Source organism: Gobio gobio (genome assembly GCF_949357685.1).
Source record: "Gobio gobio genome assembly, chromosome: 3".
NCBI lineage: Eukaryota > Metazoa > Chordata > Actinopteri > Cypriniformes > Gobionidae > Gobio > Gobio gobio.
In genome coordinates this window covers 22280325-22292931 of record NC_137099.1, presented here as the reverse complement: position 1 = coordinate 22292931, position 12607 = coordinate 22280325, and the positions used below count along the sequence as shown (strand labels likewise).

The following is a 12607-nucleotide window of genomic DNA, read 5'->3' as shown; positions in this document are numbered from 1 at the left end:
TCTTATGCAGGAGAAATGTCATCAGTACTGGCCATCTGACAGGTCGGCACGCTATCAGTACTTTGTGGTGGATCCCATGGCGGAGTACAACATGCCTCAGTATATACTCCGAGAGTTTAAAGTCACAGACGCAAGGGTATGTCAAACACGCATTCAAATGTCATGGAAACTTATAGAGTGAATATACATTTTCCTATATACTGTGATGTAATACCTAGCCATTAAAATATTCTTAAAGGTAGGGTTAGGCAATCTTTGTGGAGGCTAGCAATTTAAAAAGCTAGCTTTAAAAGCATGAGATCCCATCCCACCCTCCCTTCAGAGCGTCTCCAAAGCCACATGAACGCACACAATAGGGAGAAAACAAAAGTGTCACGAGAGACGGTGTTAAAACTACCTCAAAGCACATAACATTACAATAATAATGAAATGAACAAAAACAACTTAAAGAGCACTAACTTGTACCACCTGACTGCTGCAGATTAATTTCAGTGTTGATAATGTTGCCATTGAAAAATTATTTCGAGTCACTAACCGCTCTTGAGTATCATGTCACAGGTTTCCATATCTTCCAAATTACAATAGTTATGACATAAGCACAACATAAGCTTGTTGTTTTGATTCAGGAGGAACTTTAAAAGGTGGCTGCAGTTTGTCTAACTCTACATAGCATGAAACGTGCTGATGGTGTGTGTGTGTATCTGTGCGAGTAGGGTGCACAGAGGTATGAAAATACATATACTGACAGGCAGGTAGTACATCGTATCATTGCATTCGGACCAAATTCAATGATTGGATGAACATTTTATGGTTTTATGGCTTCCACAGATAATACATATGCATTTAGACCACTTACCTTAGTGATCGCTATCAGGATGTGAAGAGACTTTCAACCAGCATAACAAAAAATGTTTCTGGAAAAAAATCACCTACCCTGCCTTTAACTCTTTCCCCACCAGCGTTTACCAAAAAAGTCGCCAGTTAGTGCCAGCATTTTTTATCATATTCACATATTTTCATTGCCCCCACAATATTTTGTTGTATGAAAATTAGTCAATATATCAAAAGAAAGAACAAAACCTCTGCTTTAAAAAAAAAGAGCTAATATCAGTTTCATTCATTCTTTTTTTTTATCAACACTTGAATGTGGATAAGTTTTGTAAAAATGAGAAAAAAAATTGTCAAACACTTTGTCCAGATCGGATTCAGAATGATGATCAAAACATAGATCTAGTAGATCGAGTCCATCAACACCCCCAAAGATTGCACAGGCCTATACTGTTTTGATTTTATATGCTGTTGAATGTTTGATGATCATGTTAGCTTACATATAAATAAGCATATGGTTTACGCATATCGGGCCCTATTTTAACGATCTGAAACGCAAGTGTCAACGCGCGAAGCGCAAGTAACTTTGTGGGCGGGTCTCGGCGCTGTTGCTATTTTCCCGGCGGGATAAATGGCTCTTGCGCCCGGCGCAAATCTAAAATGGGTTGGTCTGAAGTAGCTTCATTATTCATAGGTGTGGTTTGGGCGTAACGTGAATAAACCAATCCGAGCGTCATCCAACATTCCCTTTAAAAGCAGGTGAGCAAGTTCCATTATGGATTGCTATTATTATGGCGTATTTACCAGGCGCACGCCAGGAGCGGTTCACAGCCGAGGAGACTGATGTTCTTGTAAGAGCAGTGAAAGACAGAGAAGTGAAGTTGTAATGTTGTACATTATGGTAAAGGTGATTTCACAGTCTTTTTTTTTTTCAGTCTTTCAGTTTTTCAGTCGATTTTTTTTTCCTGGTTCTTGACGGACAAACCAATTTGTCAGATGTCCTTATATACATATATGTCTTGCCACTATTGGGCAAACAGGTCTTATCCTTAATTATTACAATTAGCCTGAATCATTTGTAAGCTAGATTTATGCCTATTTTTTCACATCTTCGTGGCACACCACAATGATTTCCGTCATCTCATGTGTTAATATTTTTTTAGTGTAACAATTTATGATTTGCAAAAATAACTGTTGCATCTGTGTAGGTTACATGAGCAAAGTGTATGCGCGTTGTGCACGCTATACATTATGGTCAAGCATGCGCCCTTAAAATAGCATAATGAACAACGCGCAACGCGCCACTGACTTTAGACTAGGTTTTTTCTGGTCAGTGGCGCAATTGTTTAATGGAACAGCAAAATAGCACCAGTGATTGTTTGCGCCGGAACACGCCTCCTTTTTTGCGCTGAACCGCCCAGGTAGCGCAAGTTCATTCACTAGTTTAGCGACGTGATTCTGAGGAGGGAAAAGCGCGCCTTGCGCGGGTGCAAAATAGGAATGACACATGCGTCGGTGTACAAAGTCAATTGCGCTGGGTGCAAGATAGGGCCCATCATCTTCTTCACTTGTTTTTGGATCCTGAGATGCTGTACTATTTCAGAAGATCCGTAACAGCGCCCCCTACAATATAATACTGAAAATACGGGGAAAGAGTTAATTGGCTTTTATTGCTTTTGTGTGAAACATGCATTAGTGCAGTCTAATGCTTTAAGTCAGTTCTGAATGATTCAGTCAGAATGATTGGTCTTAGGATTTCCAACTTATACAAAGCAGAGAGCACCAGCATAAAAAAGCTAGGTTTTCTTGAATACACTTTATAAAACTTTCATTTGAAATAATGCTTAACTCATTAGCTGGCAAATTAGAAATTATTTATTAGTTAGAATGGTCATGAAAATGTAATATGATTCCATGTTTTATTTAACTTCTCCTCACAGAACCCTAGTTGAAATACTGCTGTCTGTCTCTCTCTTCTAGGACGGTCAATCCAGAACAGTCCGGCAGTTTCAGTTTACAGATTGGCCTGAGCAAGGTGTGCCAAAATCTGGTGAAGGCTTCATTGATTTTATTGGTCAAGTGCACAAAACAAAAGAGCAGTTCGGTCAGGATGGGCCGATCACAGTACATTGCAGGTGAGAAAAATAAATGCTAAGGAATTTAGGATATATTTTATCCTTTTTTTCTATTATGTGTTCAGTGTAGAAGTCTGTGTTATTTTGCCAGGTTACCTACCAAATAAATAGAAAATGGAAATTAAATGTATAGATTTGAGTCAAATTACTTCATTATGTGCTTACAGTTCAGGCCATTATTGTGCAAAAATATTTACCCGCAAAATGTCATGATTCAAAATCATGCTAGTCAGAGTCAAATCTTACAAAGAGCTGTGAAGTAAAAAGAATTCATTCACATGAAACGGGTTGTCATATTTTCTGTGATGTGTGTTCAGTGCTGGCGTTGGGAGGACAGGTGTATTTATCACTCTGAGTATAGTATTGGAGAGGATGCGTTACGAGGGAGTTGTCGATATCTTCCAGACTGTCAAAATGTTGCGTACTCAAAGACCAGCCATGGTGCAGACAGAGGTAAGCTTGTATACTGCAGCCCACATCATGCAGTACTGTCTTTCTACCCATACTTCCAAGTACCCCTTTAAATTGCTCTATTTTAAAACTCAAGCGATGACATGTCATGTGTTTCTCTCGTTATTGTGACTTTATATCCCATGAATTATTTTATTTCTTACTATTGTGATTTTATATCTCACACCTTAATAATTTTGACTTTATATTTTCTAATTTACTGTATTCCTTAAAAATCTGACTTGGTTGCAATTCTTATATATAAAGTCACAATATCTCATAATTGACTTTATTTCTTACAGTTATGACAATTTTTGTTATTGTGACTTTATATGTCAGAATTGCAACTATTTCAGGCGTCAAAATGAAAACGTGCGTGCTCATCCAGAATGTGTGAATCTGGCGATAGATTGCGGGTCCACTGATTCACGCAAAGGAAAATAAAAAAACCTCAACAAAACAGAAATTTCTGATGACAGGGTATATAGGGTATAAGGCCATGGCTAGAAAGACGTTTAAAAATGCATCGATTGTCACAACGGAGAAAAAATATTTGCGTGGTGCCACTAGGCACTTGCCCAATTGCCCATTTGGTTAATCCACCTAAGTTTAGAATTTTGATAATTTCTCATAATTGTCTATTCATATCTCAAAACCACAAAAATGTACAAAGTTTATTTTTAACAACTTTATTTTTACTCTGAGGTGCCCACAGATTCCAGTAGTATACTGATCAGCTCTGAGATTCATATTTTTGTGTTTGTGTGTGTGTGTGTGTGTGTGTGTGTGTGTGTGTGTGTGTGTGTGTGTGTGTGTGTGCGTGCCCTCTCCACAGGAGCAGTACCAGTTCTGCTATCGAGCAGCGCTGGAATACCTAGGCAGTTTTGATCACTATGCAACCTAAAACCTTCCCCTGGACCAAGGGCCACATCATCACACACCGACACCTGCGTCTGATCAATCTGACTCCCTCTTTGTGTTGCCCACAGCTCCAGAGTCTGTTTGATTTCTCCAGACAGCACACAATTTAACAGCAAGACAGAGGGGACAGCTGAGATACAGAATTGTTACAACCAATTGTAGCTGCAATCATATAGCTGAAAGTTGCCAAGACATATTTGGGGTGGCGTAAAGCTCTGGCATTACAGCTAACCGGCCAACAGATCCAATGAAATCTCCTGAATCCAACCATGTGCCGTCTGGACCAATTCAACAGACCAATGAGACTCCGAAAGCGTGGGAGGAGACAACAATCAAACAATTTGATGGTACTTCTTACGTGACATAATTTGTTTAACACCAGACAAAACAACAACAACAAAAAAACAGAAATGTTTATTAAGGGATGCAGTCCGAGGTTTAGAGTTTCCACTGTTTTTTGTCACCAGTTGTATAGTGGATCCACCAACTCACTTGTTTAAGCGATACATACAAAATGAAATTCAAGAACACCCTAAGTATTGGTGCTTATGCCAGTATCCTGTTAGTTTATCTGTAGCACACACACATAGATATCTACGTATCTATCACAGATTTAAGACGAGGAAAAATAGCACAAGCTGAAAATGGAGATTTGTTTCAAAAACTGTGCAATATTGAACGTGACGGCACCTTCAAGTTTTAAACCACTCAAGTATTAGAGATATTCTCACTGTAATTATATTGTCTCATTAATCCTATATGATATAAAGTATTAAACAAATTTGTTATTATGCATTTATGCATATTAGCAATATATATATAGATATATATATATATAAACTGTCAATGTATTGAGTGATATTTATACTATGTGAGTGAGGTACTTGTCAGTGCACATAAGTTAAGAAAAGTACTGATTGCAGTCAAATTTACAGGTTTTTTGTTTTTTTTTCACTAAACTGTTACCAAAACAACAATTTAGATGCTTTCGATCAGGTTTGGAAGTTCAAATGTTGAAGCTAAACTCTCTAAACATGAGGTGACGTGTTGAAAACAATAACATAATGGATCATTTGACACTGGTAGTGCCTTATCATAGTCACATGTTTAAATGGTTATATGTTTAATATTTATGGATATGAACCCGCTTTTTATCTTTAAAAAAAACATAAAACAATATATATATATATAATATGTAATACAATAATTAAATACAGTTACATCCACCTGAGAGAATTTTAATATATAATATATTTCACACACACAAACCAATTTTAAGCGCCAGTGCGGTTTATTCATTCAAGTGAAGTACTGCCAAGAAAACTAGACAATTCTATTATTGAAAGCCAATATGTGTCCATTTTTGAGAGGGCACACGTTTATTGCATCTATAGTGGGCCAAGAGAACTGCATATTCCATTACATATATAATAGCTATTACATTATAAATGATTTGTATTTGAAATTATAATTCAGTATAGAACATGAACTAGTTTTCCCAGTTTCAGTCCATACCGCTGCAGGAAACATTCATTTCTAACGGTTAATGTTTGCATTCTTGATTCTCAGCGTTGTGAGGTGTCTTGTCATCTTCACATATGTTTGAAAGCATCAATGATATTGGTGTGTTAACATCGAGAGAAAAAAAGAAACGTTCTTTTCTTGCTGGTGAGGATGCATTCGAAAGGGGGATTTTCAAAAGCCAGAGCTAGTTGCTTCAAATTAATTAAATTTAAAACTTTTCACTGTAAGTTTAATGTCTAAAATTTGATTCATAAAACATCAATGCATGATAAATTAGACCTACAGCTTTTATTACAGCACATAAAAATGGCCCTAATGTTGTCTATATGAGTAACATGGACCATGACAGTCTGGTTATGGTTTTGGAAATGACTGCACTCTTGTTCTATGCACTAACCCTTACTATTTCTTCAACACAGAATGTTATTTGTATTGAATGAGATGAATTTCACAGTGTTGCTCACAGTGTGTGCATGTTAAGAGAAAAAGACAATACGCGCATAATGTTATTGTTGAATACTTTAGATGACAGGGTGGTATAAAATGAGTGATTTTCCTTCAGTAATTCCCAAGGAAGTCTGGTCACTGCAAACGTCAGCTCGGTTTACTTTCGGTGTAAGGACATGTTACACTTTATTTGCAACATCTTTGTTTTTCTGTGCTTTTTTTTGTTGTTGTGCGAGTTAGTTTTGTATTCGAAAATCTAACGTGCAAATCTACCTTCTCCATATTGTTACACCTTACAGCATATTAATATCACAACCAAGTTTCAGGGTTTTTCAAATTTCAACTTTTGTTGAAACTAGCTATGCTTATTTTTTTTTCAAGAGGATATCAATTAGCATTTGTGTAATGGGACAGTGTCTGCTAATCTCAATGTCAATGTTTTGAGAAAAATAAATAAATAAATTCATCTATTTTCCAGTGCATGACGGTCCCCATTTGTACAATATGAAGGCACCATCTGATTTTGATGAATCATGACATTGTTTCATGTGGAAAATAAACTAGCACAATCTATATCATGTAATCTGACCAAATATGCATTGTATCACAATTTTCATATTGTCAAATGTTGTGAGTGGTTTTACAATTTCACACATCAATTAATGTGAAACACAAAAGGGAAATCTTTTACCTCTGATTTTGTAGTAAATGTAAATATTTCAGAGGACGTTTTCTTTTTTAATTTTCCTACTTTATGTTGTAAGGACAGATGTGTGAGAATACAATTGTACTGGAAAAGTTTTATTTGTTACAAATAAAATAGTAAGAATAGTCCAACGACTCATTATTTCCTTTTGGAAGACAATGGGAATTTTAATTTTTCAGGATCAGTGATTGGTTATATTTACCAGCCAAAATATACAAGAACACTTAAATAAGTAGGCCTATTTTCACCCTATGAAGCCTACTGTATCATATTTGATATGCAAATTTCTCTAAATCTTTTAAAGGTGTGCTAAATTGTGTAAAAAAAATATATATAGAGAGAGAGAGAGAGAGATGTTTCTCTATATAAGATGTTTAAATGAACACACCGACTTTTTGGGACTTTAGCTTATTCACCATATCCCCCAGAGTTAGATCCTGTGCGTGCCATAACTCTGTCTGATGCACCCACCGCTAGCCTAGCTTAGCACAAAGACTGGAGGTAAACGACTCCATCTAGCCTACTGCTCAATAAGTGACAAAATAACGCCAACATTTTCCTATTTACATGTTGTGATGTGTATAGTTACATCATGTACTAAGACCAACGGAAAATTAAAAGTTGCGATTTTCTAAACTGATATGACTAGGAACTATACTCTCATTCCTGCGTAGTAATCCACCTGGGTGCAGCGGTGCAATGATATCGCGCAGCGCCTGAAAATAGTCCCCAGAACGCTCTCTGTGCAAGCAGGTTATGTTGACGGAAGTTAGCCTATTTTCAGGTGCTGTGTAATATCATTGAGCCGCTGCACCCATAGTACGGCAGCAAAGTTCCTTGATTACTAAGCAGGAATGAGAGTATAGTTCCTAGCCATATCAGTCTAGAAAATCGCAACTTTTCATTTTCCGTCGGTCTTAGTACACGATGTAACTATACACATCACAACATGTAAATAGGAAAATGTTGGCGTTATTTTGTCACTAGATGGCTAGATGGAGCCATCTATCTCCAGTCTTTGTGCTAGGCTAGCGGTGGGTGCGTCAGACAGAGTTATGGCACGCACGGAGATGAGAATGGTATGTATGGACTTAAATAACTCTGGAGGATACGGTGAATAAGCTAAAGTCCCCAAAAGTCCGCGTGTTCCTTTAGGTCCTGTAAGTTGCGAGATGGGGCCTCCATGGATTGGACTTGTTCAGCACGTCCCACAGATGCTCGATTGGATTGAGATCTGAGAAATTTGGAGGCCAAGTCAACACCTCAAACTCGTTGTGCTCCTCAAACCCTTCCTGAACCATTTTTGCTTTGTGGTAGGGCGCATTATCCTGCTGAAACAGGCCACAGCCACCAGGGAATACCTAAAAGGATGGAATACCTGCAACAATGCTTAGGTAGGTGGTACGTGTCAAAGTAGCATCCACATGGATGGCAGGACCCAAGGTTTCCCAGCAGAACATTGCCCAAAGTATCACACTGCCTTCGGCTCCGGCTTGCCTTCTTCCCATAGTGCATCCTGGTGCCATGTGTTCCCCAGGTAAGCGATGCAGACGCACCCGCCATCCGCGTGATGTAAAAGAAAACGTGATTCATCAGACCTTCTTCCATTGCTCCGTGGTCCAGTTCTGATCCAGTTCTCACGTGCCCACTGTTGAAGCTTTCAGAGGTGGACAGGGGTCAGCATGGGCATTCTGACTTGTCTGCGGCTATGCAGCCCCATACGCAACAAACTGTGATGCATTGTGTTCTGACACCTTTCTGTCCTTGGTCGCCCATGACCCTGTCGCCGGTTCACCACTGTTCAAAACTGAAGTAATTGTGATTGGAAACAGAGACTAAATTCTAAAGGTGAATGCATACCTTGACACTAGGGGTCTAAAAACAAAAAATCAAGTCAGGAATCTTTGTGTGATTTTAGAGTCGAACATTAGTTTCAATAGTCATGTAAAAGCAATAACTAAATCATCAAACTATCAACTAAAAAATATTGCAAGAATTAGATGTTTTGTTTCCAGGCAAGACTCGTTCATGCTTTCATCACCAGCAGGTGGACTACGGTATTGGACTGGCCTTCCCAAAAAGACCATTAGGCACCTGCATCTCATACAGAACGCTGCTGCCAGGATTCTGCACCTAAGCACGGTTAATTCAGCGCCACAAAATCACAAAAAAGTCCCGCCGCAGCCAGATTGCCACCACAGACTTTCTTTACATTCTCCCAGTCCCCTCTGTTCAGGCGGCTGGAGATGTAATAGGAGTCAACTAGCCTGTTATCAAACACGCACGCCTGCAAACAAACGCCGTTTTAACAAGACCCTAATAAAACACAATATTCTTCCTCTGTTCTGACTGTAGGCAGTGTGCCCACTATACAGTATGCACCCCTGCACATAAGCACTGTTCACACATATTATCCCCTGTTGACTCGCTCTCCAGCTCGCGCCGAGAACGTTTTGAATGTAGAGTGCACGCCACTACACATAAGCGCTGTCCCCACAGTGTCAAGCACAAACCAGCCGGACGACCGGGTCCCTATTACAAAGCGGCCCGTCTCCAAACTTAATTCAACCCCTTGCTATGCGGGCTGAGGCCTTGGAGGCCATCCCCGGTATATAAGAAAAGGTGTTGAACATAATAAAACGAGGTTACTCGCTACAGTTTGCTCACAGACCCCCGCGCTTTCGAGCCGTGGTCGAGACATCGTGAATAGCGGCCCGAGTCACTTGCTCCGCACCAAAGTGTCTAAACTGTTAGAAAAAGGAGCTGTGGAAACTGTCCCTTTAGTAATAAACAAGTCAGGCTTTTACAGTCGCTACTTCCTCGTTCCAAAGAAATCCCTAGCACCCCGTGCATTTACGACGTGCATGGATGCAGCCCTTGCCCCCCTGAAGCTTGGTGTATACTCTGCAAGAACAAAGTAATTTGTTCATTTTCTCGAGGTGGCAAGAACAAGAACAAAGTTCGTTCTGGCCAGGACATTCCATACTTCACGAGAAAAGCAGGTGCCGAACTTCTAGGGAGCCCTCAGAGGCCCCGCCCACTGCAGCACACGTTTACATTTCTGACCAATCACACAATAGTTCTTGGACACCCACAAGAATAAGTTCTGCTCAGATGATGTGTCGAGAACAAGCTGCGAGAACTCCCAAACCAGGGCTGCGAGAACAAAATTACGTGATTTTGTTCTCGCAGCCCGGGGAGCGAGACCTTTTTTCTCCGTTCTTGCGGAGTATGTAGTGGCCTTAAGACTACGGGGAGTGTGAGTACTGAACTACCTCTACGATTGGCTGGTTATAGCCCAATCAGAGGCGCAGTTTATAACTCACAGGTCCTGGCTCCTCAGCCATCTAGAATGTCTGGGTCTCAGGATCAACACTGCAAGAGCGCGCTGTCTCCCAGCCAGAATATTTATTTTCTGGGAACAGTCATGAATGCGATACAGATGAGAGCGCTTACACCACAGTACGCGCTTGCCATCCAGCTGGCACTTACACTCCTCTCAAACGTTTTCGGAGGATGTTAAGCCTCATGGCCTCAGCATCACTCAAGCTAGGCCTACTGCATATGCGCCCCATCCAGGGCTGGTTAAAACCCTGCGCACCGGCTAGCGCTTGGCGGTCAGGCCACTTATGCATCAAAGTGAACCACGTCTGTATCAAAGCCCTGGCTCCTTGGAAAGCAGCCGACTGGTGCCAGTCTGCCGTGATTATGGGCATGGTTTCAAAATGGAAAATGATCTCGACAGATGCATCCAACCTAGGTCGGGGTGCCATGCACGAAGGCAGGCCCATATCCGGCCTTTGGTCAAGCTTGAAGAGGCGGCTGCACATAGACTGTCTAGAGATGAGAGCGGTCGATCTGTCGCTAAAAGCGTTCCTCCCATACATAAAAGCTCACCACGTTCTAGTCTGAACGGACAACATGTCAGTGCTATCCTATATAAATCTCCAGGGTGGACTCAGGTCAAGAAACCTCCACACCATGGCCAAACGCCTCCTTCTATGGACTCAGCACAACCTGTGCTCTGTTCGGTCTAGTTTTTATATGATATGACAAGATATTAATTCCCTACATATACCCTTATATGAAGCTCACCATTCGTTGGCCTCTTTTTGGCTTCATATTCTTGAGAAAATAATTTTTCCCATAGCGTAAGCTAACTTACGCAATACACGTTCCCTTCTCTCAGGGAACCGAGGTTACGTTAGTAACCGAGTAGTTATTCACTTCACCTATAATGTTCACACATGTTAAGCCTGATCTGTGTGGTTGTGTAGATAGATAGATAGATAGATAGATAGATAGATAGATAGATAGATAGATAGATAGATAGATAGATAGATAGATAGATAGATAGATAGATAGATAGATAGATAGATAGATAGATAGATAGATAGATAGATAGATAGATAGAATAGCACTTGCTGAACAGCAATTTAAAATATTTAACATGTTCTCAAAATAAGCTCATAATCCACTCAAGATGGTATCGTTATAAAATCTCATTGAGTTACATAACAAGCTATCAGAATTTCATCTTTTAAGCCATATGGGAGAGTGGGGTAAAGTGAGACACTTTTTTACATTTGCTCCCCTCGAAGCGAGCTAAAATGATATATCAGTAAAATTGACACATTTCCCATTAATTCAGGATATTTTCTAGCAATGGAAATTATCAGAACGTATTCAGGACGAAGGTCAGTGAAAATATGATTGTTTTTAAAAAAAGTTGTGAGTTGTTCTCTGAGACAGACCAGAGAAATCAAGGGGGTAAAGTGAGCCACTTACTTTTTCCACTTCTTCCAACACATGTTGTAACAGTCAGAATCCTGACAGCTAGCTTGACAACCACACATTCCAGAACTAATGTCGGACTAGTAACAGAATCATGGGGATTGGTCAATTTAAGCACTTTATTTCTCTCTAAACACTTGAAAGTAACTCTGAACAAAATCAAATACAACTTCAAATAATTCAAAATGTTTTAATTAACATTGAAATGACAGATAGAACCAGTTAGATTAGAACACAGTCAGGGAGTAAGAACACGGGACCCTGGGGGTCGGAGCAAAGGACAATCAGAACCAGCTAGAACAGCCTGGGACCCACCTGGATTAGAACATCAGCCTACTGTCATACTCTACATTCCTGAAGGTTACAGGGAGAGTTGCTCTCTCCGTGTGGTTCCTCCAGGCCTTTTAAGTTGAGGCAGCTTTTTCACCACATCATTTTTAGGATGTGCCCCAGGTTGTCTTCCTGGTGTATTGTCTTGGCATGATGGCTTTTCTACAATGTTTATGACATTAAAAATACAACATATGTAATGTAATATTACATTAAAATATGTTTAAGACTAAACTTAATTTGTGCCTCATGTCTCTTTACCCTACTGCCACATTTTTAGAAAAAAACGATCTCTCTTAGCAATTCAGGCTAATCTTCAGCTAGCATCATCACATGGTTTTATCTATTTTTTTACAGTCTATGGGTTTTATATGTCGGTAGTTCATCAACATGTATGATATACGTTTTTCTACAGGAATCAATTTGCTTTGGCACAACAGTTGATTAAGTTGACAGCAAGACATTTTCTTTT

The 12607-nt window shown here is 39.7% G+C and overlaps 1 protein-coding gene across 1 annotated transcript in view; it reads left to right on the top strand.

The window, feature by feature from the left end:
• Positions 1-4721, top strand: part of ptprdb (protein tyrosine phosphatase receptor type Db) — a 67815-nt gene extending 63094 nt beyond the window's left edge. Inside the window, exons 33-36 of the mRNA XM_079812110.1 lie at positions 11-136; positions 2809-2963; positions 3281-3416; positions 4249-4721. Coding sequence (XP_079668236.1) covers positions 11-136; positions 2809-2963; positions 3281-3416; positions 4249-4317 — 486 coding nt within the window. The 3' untranslated portion in view covers positions 4318-4721. The remainder of the gene's footprint in view (positions 1-10; positions 137-2808; positions 2964-3280; positions 3417-4248) is intronic.
• The last annotated feature ends 7886 nt before the right edge of the window (positions 4722-12607 follow it).